The sequence below is a fragment of the Gekko japonicus genome, unplaced genomic scaffold (assembly GCF_001447785.1).
Source record: "Gekko japonicus isolate JY-2015 unplaced genomic scaffold, Gekko_japonicus_V1.1 scaffold890, whole genome shotgun sequence".
Taxonomy (NCBI): domain Eukaryota; kingdom Metazoa; phylum Chordata; class Lepidosauria; order Squamata; family Gekkonidae; genus Gekko; species Gekko japonicus.
The window spans coordinates 301,495-325,022 of NW_015167565.1; the positions used below are offsets into that span (position 1 = coordinate 301,495).

The following is a 23,528-nucleotide window of genomic DNA, read 5'->3' on the forward strand; positions in this document are numbered from 1 at the left end:
ATGTAGCCAATCCTAATGAGTTTCTGCTGTTGGGCGTGGCCTATTATGCTAATGAGTTCCTGCTGGGCGTGGCCAACTCGGGAGCCAGCCGGAACTCCGTTCCTGTGCGTGCCTGCCCCAAAATAGCCCTCGTGGTCTCCCATCCAAGTACTAACCAGGTCTGACCCTGCTTAGCTTCCAAGATCTGACGAGATGGGGTTATCCTGGGTCATCCAGGTCAGGACGGCAGTCCTCAGTCCCCCCCTAACCGGCTCAGTTATCAAAGTTTCTTCCCTGTGGAGCCAAAAGATCTGATTTTTCATTGCCACAAGCCCAGCATAGAGGCAGATCGTTTGGTGCAGTGTCGTGTAGTGAGAGCCATTTTGGTGTCATGGTTAGGAGCGCGGACTCTAATCTGGGAGAACCGGGTTGGATTCCCCGCTCCTCCACATGCACCTGCTGGTGTGGCCTTGGGCCAGTCACAAGTTCTCTCCGAGCTGTTCTCGCAAGAGCAGTCCTCGAGAGGCAGGGCGTCTGTTGTGGGGAGGGGAAGGAGATTCTAAGCCGCTCTGAGACTCCTTCGGGTAATGAAGGGCAGGGTATACATCCAGTCTCCTCTTCTTCTTTTAAAAGCAGCAGTCCTTTTAATTATTGCACGTTACCCCATTCTCTACCAGACCACGTCCACAATCTGTGGTACAACCTCAGTCATTCATAGAATCATAGAATGTTAGAGTTGGAAGGGACCTCGCAGGTCATCTAGTCCAACCCCCTGCACTCTGCAGGAGCATAGCCGAAAGATAGCCCTACAACATACCCGAAAGATGGTCGTCCAGCCTCCACTTGAAAACGTCCAGCGAAGGAGCATCCACCACCTCCCGAGGCCGTCCATTCCACTGCTCAACCACTCTTACCGTTAGGAAGTTTCTCCTGATATTTAGCCGGTATCGACTCCCTTGTAATTTCCACCCATTAGATCTAGTATTGCAATCCGGAGCAAGAGAGAATAGATCTGCTCCATCTTCTACATGACAGTCCTTCAAATACCTGAAGACTGCAATCATGTCCCCTCGAAGCCTTCTCTTTCCCAGGCTAAACATACCCAACTCTTTGAGCCTTTCCTCATAAGACTTGGATTCCAACCCTCTCACCATTCTGGTTGCCCTCTTCTGGACACGCTCAAGCTGGTCAACATCCTTCCTACAATGTGGTGCCCAAAACTGGACACAGGACTCCAGGTGAGGCCTGACCATAGGAGAACAGAGCGGGACTACCACCGCCCGTGATCTGGACACAATGCTTCTGTTAATGCATCCTAAGATTGCATTCGCTTTCTTCACAGCCACATCGCACTGCAGGCTCACGTTTCGTGCTCCTTGACTACCCCCCCCCGCCACCGCCGCCATGCGCTAGAACCAGACCACCTGCTGGGTTCTGTGCCTGGAATCTGCCGGCGCCGGCTCTCCTCTCTGCTCCGTGCTGAGTGACAGCTCTCCAGATGGCGCCGCCTCCTCCTCCCTCTGCCGGTAGCCGGTATTTCATAATTTATCAGTTTTATTTTCATCCCCTTTGAAGCTCCGTTGTATGTTTGAGATGTCAAGATAAAGCAATTAGTGCTCTCACAAGTCTCTAGACGCCCGGCGCTGGCCGAGGGAGGCACTCAAGAACGCTCCTGTAATGCAAACCGGTCTGCGAAACGAGCCTCGGATTCAAGGCGAATGTCTGGAAATGGCTTTGAGTGGGGCCTTAGAAGCAAAACGATTTCAGTAATAATTTAGGGAGGCCAGCCTCCAGGGGGGGACCTGGGGACCCCCCAGAATTACAGCTCAACTCCATACTACGGAGATCAGTTCCCCTGGGGAAAAGGGATGCTTTGGAGGGTGGGCTCTGTGGCACTGTGCCCCACTGAGTTTCCTGCCCTCCCCGGGCTCCACCCCCATCTCTCTAGGAGTTTCCCAACCTGGATCTGGCAACCCTACGCCCCCATCCTCCGCCGGTGGCCCTTGTTATGGGCAGGGCTTTTTTTTTGTAGAAAAAGCCCAGCAGGAACTCATTAGCATAATAGGCCACACCCAACTGCTGAAACTCATTAGCATATTAGGCCACACCCTGACACCACAGCTCATTAGCATATCAGGCCGCAGCCCCGTGTTACCAGAAGTGTGCTCATCCAGCCACACCCACCTTTTGCTTCTTATTCTGTTTACCTTGTTTGTTGTCAAAACCCAGGGCCTTGTTTTGTAGCAGGGACTCCTTTGCATATTAGGGCACACACCCCTAATGTAGCCAATCCTAATGAGTCTCTGCTGTTGGGCGTGGCCTATTATGCTAATGAGTTCCTGCTGGGTGTGGCCAACTCGGGAGCCAGCTGGAACTCCGTTCCTGTGCGTTCCTGCCCCAAAATAGCCCTGGTTATGGGAGAGTCTTTCATAATGTTTTGAGGAGAGGCTCAAAGAGCTGGAAGGGGAACGCGGCGTTCAACTCCGGTTGGCTCGAGAGGGTCCCCCTCCCCATTTTTCTAAAACATTTCCATTTGGGGGGCATGGGAGGGGGGAATTATTTTCTCCCCCAAATGCCCCCCCTGCAGATTCTCCTCCTCTCTCCCCGTGTTCCGAATTGAATTGCGTAGCCCGCACAACTTCCAGTCGGCAGCCTCTTTCCCGTGACCCGCATCACAGTGCAAACAGGAGGTGACCTTCCAGGCCGAGCCGTTGTGTTCTCGTCTTGTTTGCCTTTCCAGGCCGAAGCCTCCGTCATGCTTGATCTTCCCCGGGAAGCGCAACGGAGGCCACGAGCCCGCTTGGCTTTTGTCCTGTGCTCTTGTAAGGGTTTAAAAGGCCCTTCTCTCCGCCAACAAACCTTTTAGCTTCCCTGGGAGGGGAGAAAAACACTTCCCCACTCGAGTTTGGGGCGTGTGCCAAAAATACTTAGCAATAGCTTTTGGCTGGCAATGGTTCCGGGTGCCGAGACGTCAGCCTTGTGCTGTGTCTTTTAGGGGTGTTTTTGCACAGCTCTCCCACAAGGCCTTGCCCTTCTGCGCCAGTGCTATTATTAGCGTCTCCACCACATGGGTTTCCCTTTCTAACATTTCCTTCGATTGGACCATTAGCCAGCAGCCGCCTTCGATAGAGTTTCCCCCCCCCCCAAAGAACCTCCGGATTTGGATGGGGTCCCTCAAGTGATCTATTTTCCGTCGCGGCACCACGGACGTTCATTAGAAGCCCATTTTTGCCATCCATATGCCTCCGATATTTGTCATTTAGTTGTTTCCAGCTCTCTTTGCCCCGGGCAAAAACACTCCGCGTGAGGCACAGCGGCACTGCCTCGCCTCTCGCCTCACATTATTAAGAGGAGATATTTCAGCTTAGAGAAGGATTCTAAAACCCGTGTGCTGTAAAGGTGACCTGGCCCTGGAACCTCCGTTGTTCTCACTGGCGGTGACCTCGGCAAGGTACATCTTCATTAGCGGAGGGACAGTGTGGGAAGGGCGGCCGCGGCGGCGTTTACCTTTGGCTCGATGGTCCTCCTCTTTGGGGCACTTGCCTCCCTCCCACCACTTCCGCTTCAAGATTTCTAGACGGTTGTTCTCTTGCAGCTGGAGAATGGCCAAGTCGAACTCGTCACGGAAGGCGGAACCTGCAAAGCCAAGAGAGATGCTTGAAAGGGGGAGCCGATACGGTGCCTGTTTTTATATGTGTGTGTGTGTATACACACACACATACATATACAGGGCTATTTTTGGGCAGGAACGCACGGGAACGGAGTTCCGGCTGGCTCCTGAGTTGGCCACGCCCAGCAGGAACTCATTAGCATAATAAGACACACCCAACAGCAGAAACTCATTAGGATTGGCTACATTAGGGGCCTAGCATGCAAAGGACTTCCTGCTACAAAAAAGGCCCTGGGTTTTGACAACAAACAAGGTAAACAGAATAAGAAGCAAAAGGTGGGTGTGGCTGGATGACCACACTTCTGGTAGCATGGGGGTGTGGCCTAATAGGATAATAAGCTGTGTTGTCAGGGGTGTGGCATAATATGCTAATGAGTTTCTGCTGTTGGGTGTGGCCTATTATGTTAATGAGTTCCTCCTGGGCTTTTTCTACCAAAAAAAGCCCTGTATATACGCACAGTTTATTATAGAACTGACATTTTCAGTGGTACCCTTTACCTTTCCCATTTACATACTGTTTAGCTTTTTTTTTTAAAAAAAAAAACACAAGCAAATCTGATCTGTGGTTTATTGGATTGATTTGTTGTTGCAGTTATGCACCCAGTTCACACATGGGGTTGCCAGCTCTGGATGGGGAAATACCTGGAGATTTTTTTGGGGGGGATGTAGACCCTGGGGAGGGAGGTCTTTTGGGACAGGAGGGACCTCAGTAGCAATGTTCCCTCTAAGCTGCGGAGCCTTGTGAGCAAAAATTCTACCTTGTGAGGTCCTGGCATTAAAGTTGTGAGCGAGCGATTTGGCGACTGCGTAAATCAGTTTGCTCTGGAGCCATCCCTTCCTGAGCCGAGACAAAAAGGTGTGATCCGGAGGCTAAAAAACTGTGAGCTGGCTCACACTAACTCAGCTTAGAGGGAACACTGCTCAGCAGGGTACGATACCATAGATTTCACCCTCCAAAGCAGCCATTTTCTCCAGGGGAACTGATCTCTGTCATCTGGAGAGCAACTGTAATAGCTGGAGATCTCCAGGTACCACCTGTACACATGCAGGAGACGGCGGCAGTAGAATGGACCGATTGCACCACTTGGAACTGTATATGGTGGATTCCAGCTTTGCATGTGCTTTGATATCAAAACATCCATACATATAGACAACTAACATAGCAGGAAAAGAGGTTCTGGGGCTCTTCTCTACACTTGCTATGCTGGTTTTCTGTTTGCAGGGAGTTTTTAATCTTCCCACATGTGATCATCCACCTACAACCTGAAGTTGTTTAGTCCGGTCTATCATTTCAGGTCTGCGTCTCTCCACTACTACCTTTACTAACTCAGCCTAAGGTACCACTGCAGGGTTTTTGCCCTTTAAACATTCTGCTTACCTTTACTGCTGAAACCTTATATTGCAGAGCAGGATGTATCCACGACCATCAATAATCGTGTATACTCCCATTCCTTTATTTCCCAAAAGTGAATAGGTAATTTTATCCTGTTTTTCCGTGAAAACATGATTTCTACTTTTTAGGGCTCGAAGAGGATTCTACAGCCGGTATGGATCTTGAGCCCCCAGGCATGGCTCTTTTGACAATAGTCACTAATTAAATAAGAAGAGCTTTTTTTCTTGAGCGCTCTTAATTCTCACTTAATGCACTTGCATTTATTTATTTATGTCCCACTTTCCTACTCAGCTGAGACTTAACGGCTGCCGCTGTTTGTTTAAGAATTTGTGAAAAGCTCAGGATCTAAATGGATGTGTTGGCACGGAAGATAAACAAAGGGTGCGAGGGTGGGTAGAAGGGCGATTTTATGAAGCAAAGAAACAGCCAGTAGATGCCGAACCTTTCCCCAAGCCAAGCTTCCCCCCCCCCCCAGCTCCAAGGTGGTCTCCAACAGGAAGCCCTGCTTGGAGAAAACTATTTTTTGGGGGGGGAGGAACTTTTGAGGTGGGTAGTCCGAACAGGGAATGTGTTCAGCGCCCCCGCCCCGGTTGCTTGTGTGTCCCCATCGCTTCGGGTTTTCTTTTCTTTTCCACACACGTTTTGCTCCCCCCTAGAAACTACAGGTTTTTATGCTAGACGTGCAGCAATGTAATATTGAATCGACCACAAGAGGCAGCAAAACACGTGCAGAAAAGAAAAGATAACCCGAAGCAATAGAGACACACAGGTGATGAAAATGAAAATGCGGAACAGCCCAAGAGCTTCTGGCAGAGCAGGGTACAGAATTCTGCTAATTTACTAGCTGTAAATTATTTCTTTTCCAAAGGTTGCTAAGGGACTATAGTCCTTTCTTTGACTCCTCATCCTCCTTATTGTACGACGCCTTACGGATTTTGACTGCAGCTCCCACAACACGCTGGAAGGCACCATGGTGTCTTATTAGGTCCAGAAAGCATCAAACTGGAGCCCAGATATTTCCATCCCGCTCCACCCCAAGCCCCGTATTCAGTCTGCTCCCTCTAAAGACAAAAGAGCGCCTCAAAATCAGTGCTCACCCTTTGTATAACAGCAATGGCAAGAAACATTCAGACTGTGGTTAATCCCCTGAGTTACTGGGAGCATCGTTCAGTTCTCAAGACTGGCGCACAGTCATGCAAGTTAACAGAAGCCCATTGGGTCATTTAACAGCAGAGCAGAGGTTAAATAAAAAGACACGCGAACTATTGATTTGTTGGCTTTGATACTGAGCCTTTGAAACACTAACCTCACCACATACATACACCCAGTGTCCTGTAAACATTAATTAATAAGTTAATTAACCTTAATTCAAGCCAAGATTGTGCTGGAGGATTTCCTTATGGCTTGTGCTCCGCAATACTTACTGGTTTACGTTCCAGGAGGGTAGACATGTTGGTCTCCGCTTAGAAGAGCAAGAACTGAGTCTATGTAGCACCTTAGAGACCAACTAGATTTCCAGGGTATTCAGCTTTTCAGAACCAGATCTGACAAAAGGGAACTTTGGTAATTTGCAATGTAAACCGCTCAGAGAACCTTCGGGATTAGAGCGGTATGAGAAATTGAAAGTGTAAATAAAATAAATAAATAAACTTTGACTCTCGAAAGCTTAAACCCTGAAAATCTTGCTGGTCTCTGAGGCGGCTAAACATCTGGATCAGAGGTCCATCAGTGGCTATTAGCCACAAGGTATAGATGGAACACTCTGTCTGGGGCAGGGATGCTCTGTCTTCTTGGTGCTTGGGGGGGGCAACCATGGGAGGGCTTCTGGAGTTCTGGCCCAGCTGGTGGACATCTCCTGATGGCGCCTGGTTTTTGGCCACTGTCTGACACAGTGTTGGACTGGATGGGCCAATGGCCTGATCCAGCATGGCTTCCCTTATGTTCTTATGTCTGAGGCAGTGATGCCCTGTATTCGTGGTGCTGGGGGGGGGGGACAGCGGGCTGGAGTTCTGGCCCCACTGGTGGACCTCCTGATGGCGCCTGGTTTTTGGCCACCTTGTGACACAGAGTGTTGGACTAGAAGGGCCACTGGCTTGATCCAACAGGGCTTCTCTGATGTTCTTATGGTCTAGGTGCTACAGGACTTGAATCTAACTACTCTCACAGAAAGCTAATCTGAATGACCCAAACTTGTGAGGTACACTCCTCCCAGAAGGAGAGGGCAGACCTTTAAAAGACATATCTTTAAAGGAAGAAGACGAAGAAGAGAAGAGATTGGATTTATACTCCGCCCTTCACTACCGAAAGGTGTCTCAGAGCGGCTTACAAACTCCTTCCCCTTCCCCTCCCCACAACAAACACCCTGTGAGGCAGGTGGGGCTGAGAGAGCTCTGACAGAAACTGCTGTTTTTCGAGGACAGCTCTTATCAGAACTATGGCTTGCCCAAGGTCATCCAGCCAGGTGCAAGTGGAGGAGTGGGGAATCAAAGCCGTTTCTCCCAGATTAGAGTCAGCGCACTTAACCACTACACCAAACTGGCTCTCTGCAAAGGATATGCCTTTGAAGAGGGACACGGGTACAGGTGAATTTGAAAAGCGGAGACTCTCAGCACTGGCAGGTCTTCTCATCAGAGAGGAGGAGCGGAAAAACCTGATTGGAGATGCCCTCTAGGACTTGAATCTAGATCTTGTTCATTTAAATTCATAGAAGGGGCCTGGCTTACAATAGTTAGAAATGTCAATTTTGTTTTCCAAGAGCCCCTCTTTCACAGCTCTTGAATTATTTGTATTTCTACTTTTATTCTGGCTTGTTGTAGGGCACAAGTACCCCTGTGACTTTTCTACCCTTCCTGTATTATTTTCTTTGTTTGCTGCTATTCAGTCGTTGATAAACACTTGAAGCAACTGCCTAGGAGCTATCAAGCAGCTAGCGTTACAGAGAGCCCCATGTCTATTTTAGGACCATTGTTCCATCTGGCAATTTCCAAACCACCCTTCAGTCAGGATCTACTCCTCTTCTTACCCCTCAAACAAGCTGAGCCTGAACTCTTAAGACCCGCCCAACCAGGATGACTTCCTTCCTGAAGAAAAGTTGGATTTGCAGCTGCAAGGGCAAGAATCTTTTTGGTGGTGGCCCCGCCACTGTAGAATGGGATGAGGGCCGCCTCTTCCCCATGCAGCTTAGACGGCAATGCTGCTAGGGTTGCCAAGTGGCACTTACCTTGGCGGGGGACTCCCGTGTGGTTCCCGGCGCGTGCGCACGCGCCGCATGCACATCACAGGGAAGTGACGTCATGATGCCGGGCACACTGGGGGCGGGGCCATGACCATACAAGGAGAAACCATAGAGTTTTCCCTTGTATGGCCGTGGCCCCACCCCCAGCGTGCCCGGCATCATAACGTCACTTCCCTGTGACGTGCATGCTGGGGCGGGGTTCCCCCCGGGGCCCAATTCCCCAGCATCAGGGAACGGGCCTCTGGGGGGGGGGTTCCGCCCCCTGGGGGGACTTGACAGCCCTAAATGCTGCCTAGGCAGGAGTTGGTTTTAACATGTTACTTGTCAGGAAAAGTATCGACTTGGTTTTAATTTACATCTACGTTTTGACGAGTTCTAAATTGTCTGCATAGGCTCGTACTGGGAAACCACGCGGAACGTTGCAGAAAAGGGGTAGAGAAGTATATGAAATAAATACATCTAGGTTGACCAAGTACAAAAATTGAGCATTAGCAGAACACTCTTAAGCCTTCCATCTGAGATGCCCCCCAGATGAATACGCGAACGCGCAGCCGATTTGGCAGAGTTATCCCTCCGAAGCCAGGTGGCGCACAGGAGGGCTGTGGAATGAAGCTGGCATTTGTTCTGAAACTCTTTTCCAGCCTACTCATGCCCTGATCCTCCGCAGACAGCCCGGAAGAGCTAGAATTTTGCTTCACTGCCTACCGACTGGCATGCCAATCCCGTAGCCCTTGGTGTCCAGAAGGCCCCCGACCTGCGTGAGGTTGCAATTGCGCTGACGGTAATACTCGTTCATGGTGGACTCCAGCAGGAAGGCGTAGTTGGAGTTGAGGACGCGCGCGATCCCTTCTTCTGTGCTCTTGACAAAGACGCTCGGCTGCTTGGAATACATGTAGTTCCACATCCTCTGGTACGTCTGGTACCGGGAGTTCTGCAAAAGAGCCAAGGAGCAGCCGGGATGAGGCAAGGATCGTGGTCAGGCTCGGAGGGACAATTGCCACCCTTGGCCGGAAATGGGCATTGGGGGGCTGAAGCACACACCAGGGAGTGAAGAAGAAGAAGAGACTGGATTTATGCCACACGATTCACTACCCGAAGGAGTCTCAGAGCGGCTGACACTCTCCTTTCCTTTCCCTTCCCCTCGCCACAACAGTCACCCTGTGAGGTAGGTGGGGCTGAGAGAGCTCTTTGAGGACTGCCCTTGAGAGAACAGCTCTAAGAGAACTTGTCGCTGACCCAAGGTCACACCAGAAGCTACGTGTAGAGCCGTGGGGAATCAAACCCGGTTCTCCCAGATTAGAGTCCGCGCTCTTAACCACTACACCAAACTGGCTCTACGGTGCTGAATCCTGGCTGAACCGTGTGCGCAACCATTAAGTAAACCCGACATCCCTGACGTTTTTGAACCTGCAGGCATCTTTAGGATCCTGACACAATACAACACAACACCTTTACTGGCATGTAAGACAATAAAATAAAATAAGAACTTCCATCAGGTATCATTACACCTGCAAATCTTAAGACACGTCAGTGTTAAAAATGGTTCCTTGCTGCCAAGATCTTGGACAAGAATTCAGCAATCTGTGCAGTAACGTCTGGTGACTCATCAGCTAGAAGGTACCTCATTGCGTTGTCAGAGTTAATCCTAGACAGTATGGGCTTAATCAGGGGTCATTTCCTGCAGGAGCACACAGGAGCGGAGCTCCGGCAGTAAAGAGCCCAGGGGGCGGGCATATGCAACAAGCCCCACCCCCTGCTCCCAGCAGCCCTCAGTCAAAGCAAGAAGCAGCCAGGTAAGTTGCAGAGCCCCCCGTCCAAAACAGTCCAGTGGCACCAAGCTTTATTCTGGTACAAGCTCTCCCTCCTCTGCGAGGACAGATCTGCACGTTCTCCCCTCCCCAATAGCTAGCAATCCAAAACAGTCCAGTGGAGCCTGAGCGGTGGGTGTTGCCTTCTTACACACTTCTGGTGATGTCAGGGGGTGTGGCATATGCAAATGAGTTATGCTAATGAGTTATACTAATGAGCTCTTGCACCTCTTTTTCTACGAAATGACCCCTGGGCTTAATCCAAAGTAATCAAAGATGTGAGTGAAGGGGGCAGTGTAACAGGATATGGTCTAAGGCAGTGATGGAGAACCTTTTAGAGACCGAGTGCCCAAACTGTGACCCAAAACCCACATTTATCGCAAAGTGCCAACACGGCAATTTAACCTGAACACTGAGGTTTTACTTTAGAAAAAACAACTCATACATTAACTTAAGCTGATCCAAACAAAGTAAGGAAAGCAATCCCAAATGCTTTCATTTACTTAAAATTATCTGGCAGAGAATTCGACACTTTAATAATGGTCTGGACCTGGCTGGGGTGATGGCACGCGTGCCCGCAGAGAGGGCTCTGAGTGCCGCCTCTGGCACCCGTGTCATAGGTTCACCAACACTGGTCTAAGGTATCAGGTTCTCCAGATGAGCAATTACAAATTCTGTCACATTTTGGGATACCTCTATATCTACCTGAAACCCAAGATGAGGGAAAAACATTAAATCTGGCTAGCATAAAGGCTCTGTGTTGCAGCCGGATCACCAAATTAGAAAAGTATTGTGCCATACTGTTTGGTACATATCTGAGGCCGAGGGAAAGGGGGGGCACGTACCCCCAGCACCAGTGTTCCCTCTAAGCTGAGTTTGTGTGAGCTAGCTCACAGTTTTTTAGCCTCTGTCTCACACATCTTTGTCTTAGCTCAGGAAGGGATGGCTCCAGAGCAAACGAATTTATGCAGTAGCCAAATTACTCGCTCACAACTTTAATGTCAGTAGCTCACAGAGTAGACTTTTTGCTCACGAGACTCCACAGCTTAGAGGGAATATTGCCCGGCACCGGCCTGAATTATTTGGGCTTCAATGTTCCAAATTCTTCTACGGATTGACACAGCATGGTGGGTGCAGCCCAATGCTCCCTCTAAGCTGTAGTCTTGTGAGCAAAAATTCTACCTTGTGAGCTTCTGGCATTAAAGTTGTGAGCGAGTGATGTGGCTACTGCGTAATTTAATCTGCTCTGAAGCCAGCCTTTCTGAGCGAGGACAAAAAGGTGTGAGCCGGAGGCTAAAAAACTGTGAGCTAGCTCACACTAACTCAGCTTAACGGGAACACTGGTGCAGCCATAAGATGGCTGCCATAGGAGATGGAGCTGACCACAAAATGGCTGCCGCAGCTGACCTCCAACCACACAGCGAAGATGCTTGTGCTGTGGTGGGCAGCTGCTATCGACCTGATAGGGAGGTTGCAGTATAAAATGACAGGACTGAATAGAACCACTGCAATTGTGCAATCAATACTTAACAATTATTACAAAATTATGAATCACACATTTACAGTAATGTCATGTTTTACAGATAAATAGATGAAATAGATGATAAATAGATGAAATAGATGGACAAAATTCCCCGGAGTCGATGTTTCGTTTCGTGGGGACTTCTTCAAACATCAAACCTCCTATCAAGAAACATTCTAAGAGTTATACCAGGAAAATACACCCAGCTACAATACATACATACAATGAATATGTGAAGGCATGAAACATCGACTCCGGGGAATTTGCTGTTCCCGTGCCGACAGGCCATTCAGCATTTACGAGACAGCGAACGGCTCACCTGGAAAAAGGTCATGCTGGAGCCTCCGTGGATTGTGCCATACTCGATGGCGGTCTGGTCTGCGAGGTCGTCTACGGATTCGATGGGCACATCCATGCGCTGCACAGTGAGGAAGGCAGCCAAGTTGGCCGTGTAGGAGGAGATGATGATCAAGGTGAAGGCCCACCTGGGGAGAAAGAGGCCAAGTCAAGCGGAGGCTCTCCACATTCTGTTTGCTCCCCAGAGGAACCACCTCGTCTTTCTTTTGGAAACATGAACCCGGCTCTCAAAGATGCTGAGCACACACTGCTCTCCCGGCGGGTTTCGGTGCAAAAACTCATTACGTCGAGGAAGATCAGTGGTCTGAAGCAGGGATCCCCAACCTTTCTGAGCCTGTGGGGAACCTTTGGGATTCTGACACGGCGTGGTGGGTGGAGCCACAGAATGGCCGCTCCAGGAGGCGGAGCCAGCCACAAAATGGCTGCTGCCGCTTAACTCTGGTCACACAGTGCCGATCTTTGGGCTGCAGTGACATCTGCTTCCAAAGCGACATGTAAAGAAATCTGCACAGCCCAGCCAATCTCCAATAGTCAACCAGAAGACTTGCTGAGCAAACCCCCTTCTTGGCCACACCTATTGCATAAAAAAACATTTGGTAGCGCATTGCTCCCTCTGAGCCCCTGGAAATCTTAAAGCAGCCTGAGCCACCCTTACAACATTAGATCGGGATCGACCATTAGGATGGCATGGAAGTTGAGTGCCATCTTAGACGTAATGTTAAATTGATATCTGTTACTGGAAATCGGATTATTATTGTTAGCACCTTTTAATATTGTTATTGTTATGGTTTTAAGGTTGTTATTTTATGCATTGTAGTTTTTATGTTGTTGTAAGCCGCCATCGTCTGCCCTTCTGTTTCCCACGCCATCTGCAGCCCTCCCCTGTCTCTCTCATCTGTAAAAACAACGTCCGAGGGTCAGGGTCCGTCCAGAGCAGTTGGCACCCCTTTTTAATTTGAACACAGAATCATAGAGTTGGAAGGGACCCCCCAGGGTCATCCAGTCCAACCCCCTGCACAATGCAGGAAATTCTCCTCCCCCCCCCAGTGACCCCCGTTCCATGCTGGAGCTCTGAATCTGAACCCTTATTTGTCATAATTGGTTTCTAAAGTTTTGAGATGGGAGGGAGGGTGTGTTTTTTGTTTTCCAAAAGGAAATGCAATTTTTCAAAAAGGAAAGGCAGACTTGGGGGGGGGGGGGATGATGGTATGAAACGGCCGGGCGATGTGGAGTGACGTGACCAACGGAGCCGAGACAGAGGATGCGCTAGCGGAGAGACAGAAGATCACCAAAACGCCGTCCCTTCCGCGGAGAAAACTCTTTGCATCCTTGCCTGCCTTCTGAATCTTCGCTGCTTGTGCCCTTTCAAGATTAAAATCTGCCCCCAAAGACTGCCAAGCTTGCTTTAAAGAGGCGGAGATGCCAAAATATCAAATTCACAACGAGATGCTGCACCGGTAGAGTCAGCTCGCAGGCGTATGGGATACATAAAGCCGTATTTATTGTTTCAAAAAACAGACAGCGGTGCTTGGGAGTAAATCAAATACTTTGGAAACTGCTTCTCTTAGGGCCGAACGACACACGGAAGCTGCAAAATTGGTGGCTCCCCCCCCAGTGCTGTTTTCACATGAGAAAATTGCTGGTGGGACAGGCAAGAGACCTTCCTTCTTGGTGTCTGGGCTCTCCTTTCTTTCTTTTTAGAAGCAGTTCCCAAGCCCCCGCAGGGAACAACCTTAAAACAGGAGGGGAAAAAAAACCCTAACGTGCAGTTTAGCTCTTAGTCGCGAGGAAAGTGAAAAATACACCCAGGCCCCTCCGTGTATCACCCACAGGCAGTGTTCCCTCTAAGCTGAGTTGGTGTGAGCTAGCTCACAGTTTTTTAGCCTCCGGCTCACACATTTCTGTCTTCGCTCGGGAAGGAGGGCTTCCGAGCAAACTGATTCATGCAGCAGCCAGATCGCTCGCTCACAACTTTCATGCCGGCCGCTCACAAAGTAGAATTTTTGCTCACAAGAGTCCACAGCTTAGAGGGAGCATTGCTGCAAAGCAGTCCTTAGAATCATAGAATCATGGAGTTGGAAGGGACCTCCGGGGTCATCTAGTCCAACCCCCTGCACAATGCAGGAAATTCCCAAATACCTCCCCCTCCACACCCACAATGACCGCTGTCCCACGCCCAGAAGATTAGTTCCCCTGGAGAAAATGGCTGCCCCAAGCCGCCCCCCCTTTTTGCTCAAGAGTGGGTCTAGATCCACTCCCTCCGGGGGATGCCTGTCAACCAGTGTTCCCTCTAAGCTGAGTTAGTGTGAGCCGGCTCACAGTCTTTTAGCCTCCGGCTCACACGTTTGTGTCTCAGCTCAGGCAGGAGGGCTCCAGAGCAAACTGATTCACGCAGCAGCCAAATCGCTCGCTCACAACTTTAATGCCCATAGCTCACAAAAGTAAAGATGGGAGTGGCCAGTGGCCAGTCAGTTTATTCGGTATATCACCAGCCCAATTACAAACAATACAAAAGGGTACCAATAATATATATAAAATATTTAAATATAAAACTGCGTTTGATCTGCATATGTTACTTACAAAATTACTAAAACTCTAAATTTCTACAATACTCTATCAACTGTTATTCAACTGTTGAATAAATATTATAGAGGTTATACAAGTCTACTCCCTATCTCCTAAGTCAGTGTTGTGGATTCTTTCTAAAATTATACTACATGTGCAGCCCGTATTTTTGGCTATTGCTAGAAACTTAGCACAATTTATTATAATCTGTGGAGCGGGATCGAATAATAGCTTCCTACTTATCTCCTTGTCCACGTATCCGTGGTACTTCCTTATAACGGGATGAAGCTCACAAAAGTAGAATTTTTGCTCACTGGACTCCACGGCTTAGAGGGAGCACTGCCCACAGGATCATCCTGATCCGGAGTTAGTGTGGCATGTGGTGAGACGGCTGGACTAGGGTTGTGGTTGGAGACCTGAGTTCAAATCCCCACTCCTCCATTTTTATTTTTTATTTAAAACATTTACTAGCCGCCTTTCCTCCTTTCGGGGCTCAAGGAGGTTTACAAACACAGATAAAACACACAGAATAAAATAGGTTAAAAACATCAGACCAAGATTTAAATTCACTGTTTATTGCTCCGCTGTGAAGCCAGGGTTGCCAGCTCTGGGCTGGGCAATTCCTGGAGATTTGGGGGGAGGAGCCCGGGGAGCCCGGGGGAGGCGGGGTTTGGGGAGGGGAGGGGCCTCGGTGGGGTGTATAATGCCACAGGGTCCACCTTCCAAAGCAGCCATTTTCTCCAGGGGAACTGAGCCAATGCTCCCTCTAAGCTGTGGAGTCCTGTGAGCAAATGTTCTACTTTGTGAGCTGCTGGCATTAAAGTGGTGAGCCAGCGATTTGGCGGCTGCATCAATTGGTTTGCCCTGGAGCCCATCCCTTCCTGAGCTGAGACAAAAATCTGTGAGCCGGCGGCTAGAAAACTGAGCTAGCTCACACTAACTCAGCTTAGAGGGAACCCTGGAACTGACCTCTGTAACCTGGAGACGAGCTGTACGCCAGTGAAGCTGCCTTATACTGAATCTGAAGCTGCCTTATACTGAATTACTTATACTAATAATAAATCAAAATAATAAATAAGAAGAGGAAGAAGAGATTGGATTTATACCCCGCCCTTCGCTACCCAAAGGTGTCTCAGAGCGGCTGACAAACTCCTTTCCCTTCCCCTCCCCACAACAGACACCCTGTGAGGTAGGTGGGGCTGAGAGAGCTCTGACAGGAACTGCTCTTTTTCAAGGACAGCTCTTATCAGAACTATGGCTTGCCCAAGGTCATCCAGCCAGGTGCAAGTGGAGGAGTGAGGAATCAAACCTGGTTCTCCCAGATTAGAGGCCGTGCACTTCACCACTACACCAAACTGGTAGAGCATCTGCTTGGTATGAAAAAGACCCTAGGTGGTCCAGGAAGGAGGAGGAGAAGAAGTTGGATTTATACCCCGCCCTTCACTACCTGAAGGAGTCTCAGAGCGGCTTACAAACTCTTTTCCCTTCCCTTCCCCACAACAGACACCCTGTGAGGTAGGTGGGGCTGAGAGAGCTCTGACAGAAACTGCTCTTTTTCAAGAACAGCTCTTATCAGAACTATGGCTTGCCCAAGGTCATCCAGCCAGGTACATGTGGAAGAGTGGGGAATCAAACCCGGTTCTCCCAGATTAGAGTCCGCGCACTTAACCACTACACCAAATAAATAATCAGGCCCTTGGTCCATTAAAGTCAGCATTGTCTACTCAGACTGGCAGTGGCTCTCCGGGATCTCAGGCTGAGGCCTTTCACATCACCAGCTGCTAGATCCTTTCAACTGGAGATGCCGGGGATTGAACCGGGGACCTTTTGCATGCCAGGCAGAAACCCTCCCACTGAGCTGTGTCCCATCCCCATGGAGATCTCCAGCTACTGCCTGGAGACTGGGAACCCTACATGAAGCTTTGGCCAGCCACTCTCCATCAGCCTCACCAACTCTGCAAAGTTGTTGTGAGGATAGCACGGAGGAGAAAAGAGCCACGCAACGCCACCCTGGGCACTCTGGAGCAAAGGCCAACATTTCTGGTGGCACTGCGATACCGTTTCGCTCTGCTCCAAGTTCCCAAAGCTCTTTAATGAACACCGTCCCCCCCACCCCGGCCAAAACTACGGTGAACCATCACAGAAAGGAAGAAAGACGATGCGTGTGATTACTTACCAAACGCCGCTGACACAACGTGTGGACAGAGCCCGAGGGGCGATGGTGGACCCCTGCTGCATGAACCCGCCGACCGGAAACCACAGGCTGTTGCCGAGGGAGTACTGGTTGACCAGCAGATTGCATCTCCCTTGGGAGCAAGGGTGGGGGCTGTACCACTCGTAAGGGGTCAATCTACATGGGGAAAAGCACGACACATCCAACTGTACCTGTGCGCAAATACTACTTGGGACTGGAAACAGTGTTGATAAACCCCCTAGCTCTCTGGGAGGCGGAGCTTCACAGTTATCTAATTGGCAGCTGGTACCAACAGCCAATTTTTCAAGAACAGCTGTTATCAGAACTACGAACATGAAGTTGAGGAAACTTCAGAGGACGGCGGAAGACAGCAAGGCCTGGAGTGATCTGGTCCATGGGGTCGCGAAGAGTCAGACTCGACTGTGCGACTGAACAACAACCAACAGCCTCACCCTGTAGACTTGGTAGATTTTGCAGGAGATGTGGAGAAGATACAGGTCAGGCTTGGCAGGGTGCGGTTGTTGCATTCCTGGATGAATAAAGCACTGTCGAGTTGCAACTGATATGGCAACCCCATAGGGGTTTCCCAGGCAAGAGACATTCAGAGGTGGTTTGCCACTGCCTTCCTCTGCATAGCAACTCCAGTCCTCCTCCGTGGTCTCCCTTCCATGTACTAATCAGGGCTGGCCCAGTTTAGCTTCCGAGATCTGACAATATCGGGCCAAGTCGGGCTATTCAGACTGCTGTCCTGCTATTTGGGCCTAACTGAGTTACGGAGAAAGGCTGGTTCTCTGGGTTCTTCACTGACCTTTTAGGACACCAGGAAAGAATGCTTAAATATTTTAATTGGTTTTTCTTGTGACCCCGGCTGCTCTGATGTCAAAAGCGTGCCATCGCCTAGAGGGGCCTCCCCATTCATTTCCAGGGAAACATCTCTGTGAGTCTCAAGGCGTGCCTAAGCGGGAAGGCTTTAGAGAAATGCTGAGGTCGGTGGGATTATTTTGGAATTTCTGCACGGTTAAATAAAACCAACGTCAGTGGGGATTCTGTGTCTCGTAGATAACTATGCTTGAAAATAGTTCAGGGATTAGCCGAGACATTTTCATAGAATCACAGATTCACAGAGTTGGAAGATTCACAGAGTACAGGCCATTTGGTCCAACCCCTTGCTCAATGCAGGATCACCCAAAAAAGAGGGGGAGGAATAGGGTTGCCAAGTCTGTTTTTCTTGGTGGTGGGGGGCTCCCAGACGGCGTCCCGAGCGCGCGCATGTGCCGCATGCACGTCAGCTGGATGTGACGTGATGACGCCGGGCACGCTGGGGGGGGGGCCACAGCCATCTGAGGGGGAAACCCCAGCGTGTCCGGCATCATCACATCACCTCCAGCTGATGTGCATGCGGGGTGCGCGTGAACCTGACCCGAAAGGATCTTACTGTCTAGGACAGGCAATGGTGAACAGGAGAAGGGGAGAAGAGCAAGATTTATGAGTAGTAAGGGATGGATGTGGACTGTTGCTATTACACATACTTAGGCTTAGTTAAAGTTTAACATGAGCTGAAAAAGGTGATTTCTGAAAAGTGATCAGAAGGGTTAGAAGAGCACCATGCAGAGGTCATTTCGGGGGGGGATAGCGGGGGAACGCAGTCCCCCCGGGTGAGGTACGGGGGGGCGGTGCTTCCTCGCACTCCCGCTGGCCTTGCAGGTCCACCGCCGGGCCCCTGATGTCAGGGGGTGTGGCATATGCTAATGAGTTATGCTAATGAGTCCCCCTAGCTCTTTTTCTACGAAATGACCCCTGTAAAAACATAATAAGTGTACAAAATAGCGTTTATTACAAAGACATATAAAAACCTAGCAGGGACACAAATAAAGCCTCATAAAATGTACAAAGTTACAAATACACACAAAAGAGAACAGTGTATGACCTGACGCGTTGTCCCTGACAAGGCAATTCTATTTGCACTCTTAGGACCTAAACTGGAAGATATATCGTATTTACAGTTCATACAACAACTTCTGACACAAGGCCAGATATATTTGTGGCCCCTAATAGAAACATTTTGGTGTGTCATTAAATTCCATATTGGAACATGCCACTTTTGGTCCTATTTTATTTTATTTTATTAATTTATTGTTAATTGCCTTACATGTGTTACAGGGACTCTTGCTTGTTATATTTCGCACTATTTGACCTCTGAAGAAGGCTCTTGTGAGCCGAAACGCGTCAGGTCATACAGTGTTCTCTTTTGTGTATAACTTTGTACGTTTTATGAGGCTTTATTTGGGCCCCTACTAGGTTTTTATATGTCTTTGTAATAAACACTATTTTGTACACTTATTATGTTTTTAACTTTTGGCCTTCTATTAGTTTTCTAAACTTCCTTAGGAGGTCAATGCAGGATCAGCCTAGAGCAGTGGTGGCGAACCTATGGCACGGGTGCCAGAGGTGGCACTCAGAGCCCTCTCTGTGGGCACGCGTGCCATCGCCCCAGCCAGGCCCAGACCATCATTATAGTGTCGAATTCTCTGCCAAATAATTTCAAGTAAATGAAAGCATTTGGGATGGCTTTCCTTACTTTGTTTGGATCCTCTTAAGTTAATGTAGGAGTTGTTTTTTCCTAAAGTAAAATCTCAGTATACAGGTTAAATTGCCATGTTGGCACTTTGCGATGAATAAGTGGGTTTTGGGTCGCAGTTTGGGCACTCGGTCTCTAAAAGGTTCACCATCACTGGCCTAGAGCATCCCCGACAAGTGTTTGTCCAGCCGCTGCTTAAAGACTGCCAGTGAGGGGGAGCTCACCAGCTCCCTAGGCAGCCGATTCCACTGTTTTTTTAAAAAACAATTTTTATTATTTTCAATAACAATAACGTGTATAATATTAACAGTAAAGGGACTGTATAGAATAATAGTTATAACAAGAACAGCAGTTCCAAATTTCCCAGGCGATACAACGCATCAAGTAGAATTCAAGATAAGTATTGAAAACTAAATAACTACCTGACTATTTATACTACAGTCTCATGAATTCATAACTGCCATGCGGTGTAAAAGAAATCCTTCTAACAGAGTTACAATCCAGTCGTTCTAACACAGGCCACCATTTGCTAATAAAATCTTGGTCTGCCGCGTGGGGGAACACGGGATTTTATACGGCTTCTTTGTCTCTGCCTGTGTCTTAAGGACTCCAAAAGAAGAGTTATTTTATTTATCTCGTGAGGATCTTTCTTTTTTTTGGTGCAAGAGAGTTTCTCGCCTTTTTTAACACAGTAAAATGCCATCCTGACTGAAGCACTCTGACAAATGCGCTGGGGTGGGGGAAGGCGTCCGGGCTCTTAGCTAGAAATGCCTGGCATTTGTGGGGCATTACCTGAAGCCACATCTCCTCTGTGGCACGAACAAGTCCCGACCCCTTTGGTTAAAGCATCATGCTGGTGGAGATGCATCGAGAGAAGCCGTAGCTCAATGCCGACGGGGCATCGCCGCGTTATCGAGAGGCTTTTAAAAGCTGTACATTACTGTCCATGAACTCTACAACTTCAGTTGTGCCATGGGGCTCGAGGGACTGCGCGGTGACATTTTATAACAGTTCTGCAGCTTTATAGCAATATCACCACACCTGTAAATGGTGTTGAATCCCTGGGGCCTCTTTCACTTAAGGGATAAAGAACGCTGCAGCTGTGCAGAACAAAGAAGTCTGGGCAATCCTCATTCGAAGGAAAACTCTTTTTTTTTAAACCAGAGGCGGCAGGCAATAATGCAGATGACCCCTTAATAACCTTCTATGTAACTGAAACGTAAGGGGGGAAATGACCGAGCAATTCCATAGCAAGAGATTTATATGAATAGCAAGGTGGACTTGTTCAAAGAGCCGTGGTTTAATATATACCAATGATCCACAGATCAGAATCCTAGAGATTAATCGCTTTGGCATCATGATCTTAAACGTGACTCCCCCCCCTTTCTTTTTTTGAACAGAAAAGGTTTTCCGATTTCAAGCCTGGCCTGCCTTCCTTCCAAAAGGCTGCCATTCCAAGAGCACCCAGATATACAAATTCCACTAGGAGAAACACCATCAGAAATTGCCAAAATTTAAAGGCCCCATTCACATGGAGAAGTTGTCGTGCTAAAGACACGAATGACAGGCGGATTTTCGGTGCGTGATCACACCGCAACATCTGGGAAGCGTAGTGCACCCGTGGCTAACCCATGGCTTCCCACCGAAGATGCGGAGTAAAAAACTACTGCAGAAAGCGCACTAGTTTCCGGAACGGGGCGTCTGATCGCAGGGGCGGGCATCTGATCGCGTTTCCGCTTGAATCCCGTGGCATCCGGTGCCTGTCCATTTCCCATCACAAACCAGATTTTTTTTAAAGTCTCCACAGGATGTGCACAAAAGCCCAATGGCACATACGCAAACGTTGGTGAGGGGGAAAAAATTCCCGTTTGCCATGGAAGCGGCGCCTAGCGTTTGCCAGTGTGATCGCACCGCGCCACTTTTTTGCTGTGCTTCAGGATAGCCGTGTGATTGGCACCTAACGGCCTAACCACGGGAACTCAACGGGACGTGTGATCGGGCTGCCGTGCTTTACTTTGCTCCGGGGCAAACAACCACGCTCCCCCCCCCCCCGCATTTTTTGGCCCATGTGACCGGGGCCAAAATGTATCTAACAAATATAGAGTTGGTGATGTCACAACAAAATTTAGTGCATACTGTAACGCTAATAAGGCATAAGATGCACTGTTTCCTCCTTAGAAGATAAGACATAAAGTCCATGTAATCAGTGGAACTTGATAGGAGGAGTCCACATGGTCATAACATTTTCCAAACAGACTTTGCAAAGACGCCCGTTCTAGATACTTAAAAGAAGTAACTTCCTTCAACTTCTTCAGTTTGCCGGCTGCGTTTAGGTGGAACCTGATTTCAACAAGTTCAACAGACCACAAGGCTCATCGTGTAAAGAGCGAATCATAGGTCTGAGGCTTGGGTCACACGAGTGCAGTTTTCAGAAATATAACCAAGAGTAGACATTTAAAGAACAGGCAGTTGCTTAGTTTCAGAGGGTAGACATGTTGGCATGTATTCAAATCCAGTAGCACCTTAGGGACCAACGACAATGTTTTCAGGGTATGAGCTTTTGAGTCCCAATGCTCTGATGAGGGAAGCTTTGACTCTCAAAAGCTTCTACCTCCCAAATCTTGCTGGTTTCAAGGGTGCTACTGGAAACTATCTGTCCTAAGATGTGACGGCTGGCTCCTGTTACTCCCAGTTTCCCTGGTCTCGTCCTGTCCTTCTTGGGCAGCCTTCCAAATCAAGAAGAAGAAGAGGAGGAGGGGGAGGAGGAGGAGGAGATTGGATTTACCCCACACTTCACTCGGAGCCTCAGAGCAGCTTACAAACTCCTTTCCCTTCCCCTCCCCACAACAGACACCCTGTGAGGTAGGTGGGGCTGAGAGAGCTCTGACAGAAACTGCCCTTGAGAGAACAGCTCTGACAGAACCAGGGGTCATTTCCTGCAGGAGCGCACAGGAGCAGAGCTCCGGCAGTAAATAGCCCAGGGGGTGGGCACATGCAACAAGCCCCACCCACTGCTCCTAGTAGCCCTGGGCCACAAGGAGCAAGAAGCAGCCAGGTAAGTTTTTCAAACTTACATTCCACCCTCCCTATGACTGGGCTCAGGGTGGATCACAAAACCATTCAGCATCGTAATATAAATACATTAATAAACAGTTTAAAAACAATATGTTATTGAAGGCTTTTACAGCCGGAGTTCATGAGTTGTTGTAGATTTCCCGGGCTGTATGGCCATGGTCTTGGCATTTTAGGACCTGATGTTTTGCCAGTAGCTGTGACTGGCATCCTCAGAGGTATGTGACAATTTAGTGCTTGGTACTATATTCATAAATCATAATATACAATAACAGAAAATAAGTAATATATATAGTGAATGTAGAGGGTGGAGGCAATTATAGCCCATTGAAGAACATAGCTGTAAGCATAGCTTTATGATGAAGTGAATCAACAGTATATTTTCAATACGTCACCAAGAAAAATTGAATTGTTGAAAGACAATTTATGTACACATCCTTGTTCAGAAGAAGATCATTGTCGAAATGGCACACCATTCCGGAGACCACCGGAATATAGACATTCATATATATATTACTTATTTTCTGTTATTGTATATTATGATTTATGAATATAGTACCAAGCGCTAAATTGTCACAGTTCTTTTTTCTTTTTTCATTGGTCTTATTACTGTGCCCATTCTTGTAACTATCCTCAGAGGTATAACACAGAAAGATGGAGTACTCTCTGTGTCAAGGTGAGAAGGAAAAAAACCCTTGACAAAGAGAGTGCTCCATCTTTCTGTGTTATACCTCTGAGAATGCCAGTCACAGCTACTGGCGAAACGTCAGGTCCTACAATGCCAAGGCCACGGCCATACAGCCCCGGAAAATCTAGAACAACTAGTTTTTAAAAAGTGAAGAACAATGATTTATGAACAACAGTTTAAAAAACAGATTGTACTACTTGTTTAAATACATGATTTCCAGAGCTGGTACTGCTAGGTCTCTAAGATCTCATTGCTCTGGGTCACATTTCTAGAGGGAACTTAAAAATCTCATTCAGCTGTTTCATTTTGATGCTTCAGGAAGGATCTAATGCAGATACAGGTCCAAAAGCCCCCATCTGAATTTTTTTTGGGAAATCCTTGGTTTATTCCTCCCTTCCTCTGTCAAATTGATATCAGCTCTACAATTTCATCTTCCATTTCGGCCATAGCGACAGAACCCAGCTTAG

At 48.5% G+C, this 23,528-nt stretch overlaps 1 protein-coding gene across 1 annotated transcript in view; it reads right to left on the bottom strand.

Moving 5' to 3' along the window:
• GRIK4 (glutamate receptor, ionotropic, kainate 4) overlaps positions 1-23,528 on the bottom strand; it is a 311,636-nt gene that overhangs the window by 12,492 nt on the left and 275,616 nt on the right. The window contains exons 17-20 of the mRNA XM_015413813.1: positions 16,706-16,879; positions 11,927-12,092; positions 8,983-9,208; positions 3,487-3,615 (exon numbers count right to left, since the gene is read on the bottom strand). Coding sequence (XP_015269299.1) covers positions 3,487-3,615; positions 8,983-9,208; positions 11,927-12,092; positions 16,706-16,879 — 695 coding nt within the window. The remainder of the gene's footprint in view (positions 1-3,486; positions 3,616-8,982; positions 9,209-11,926; positions 12,093-16,705; positions 16,880-23,528) is intronic.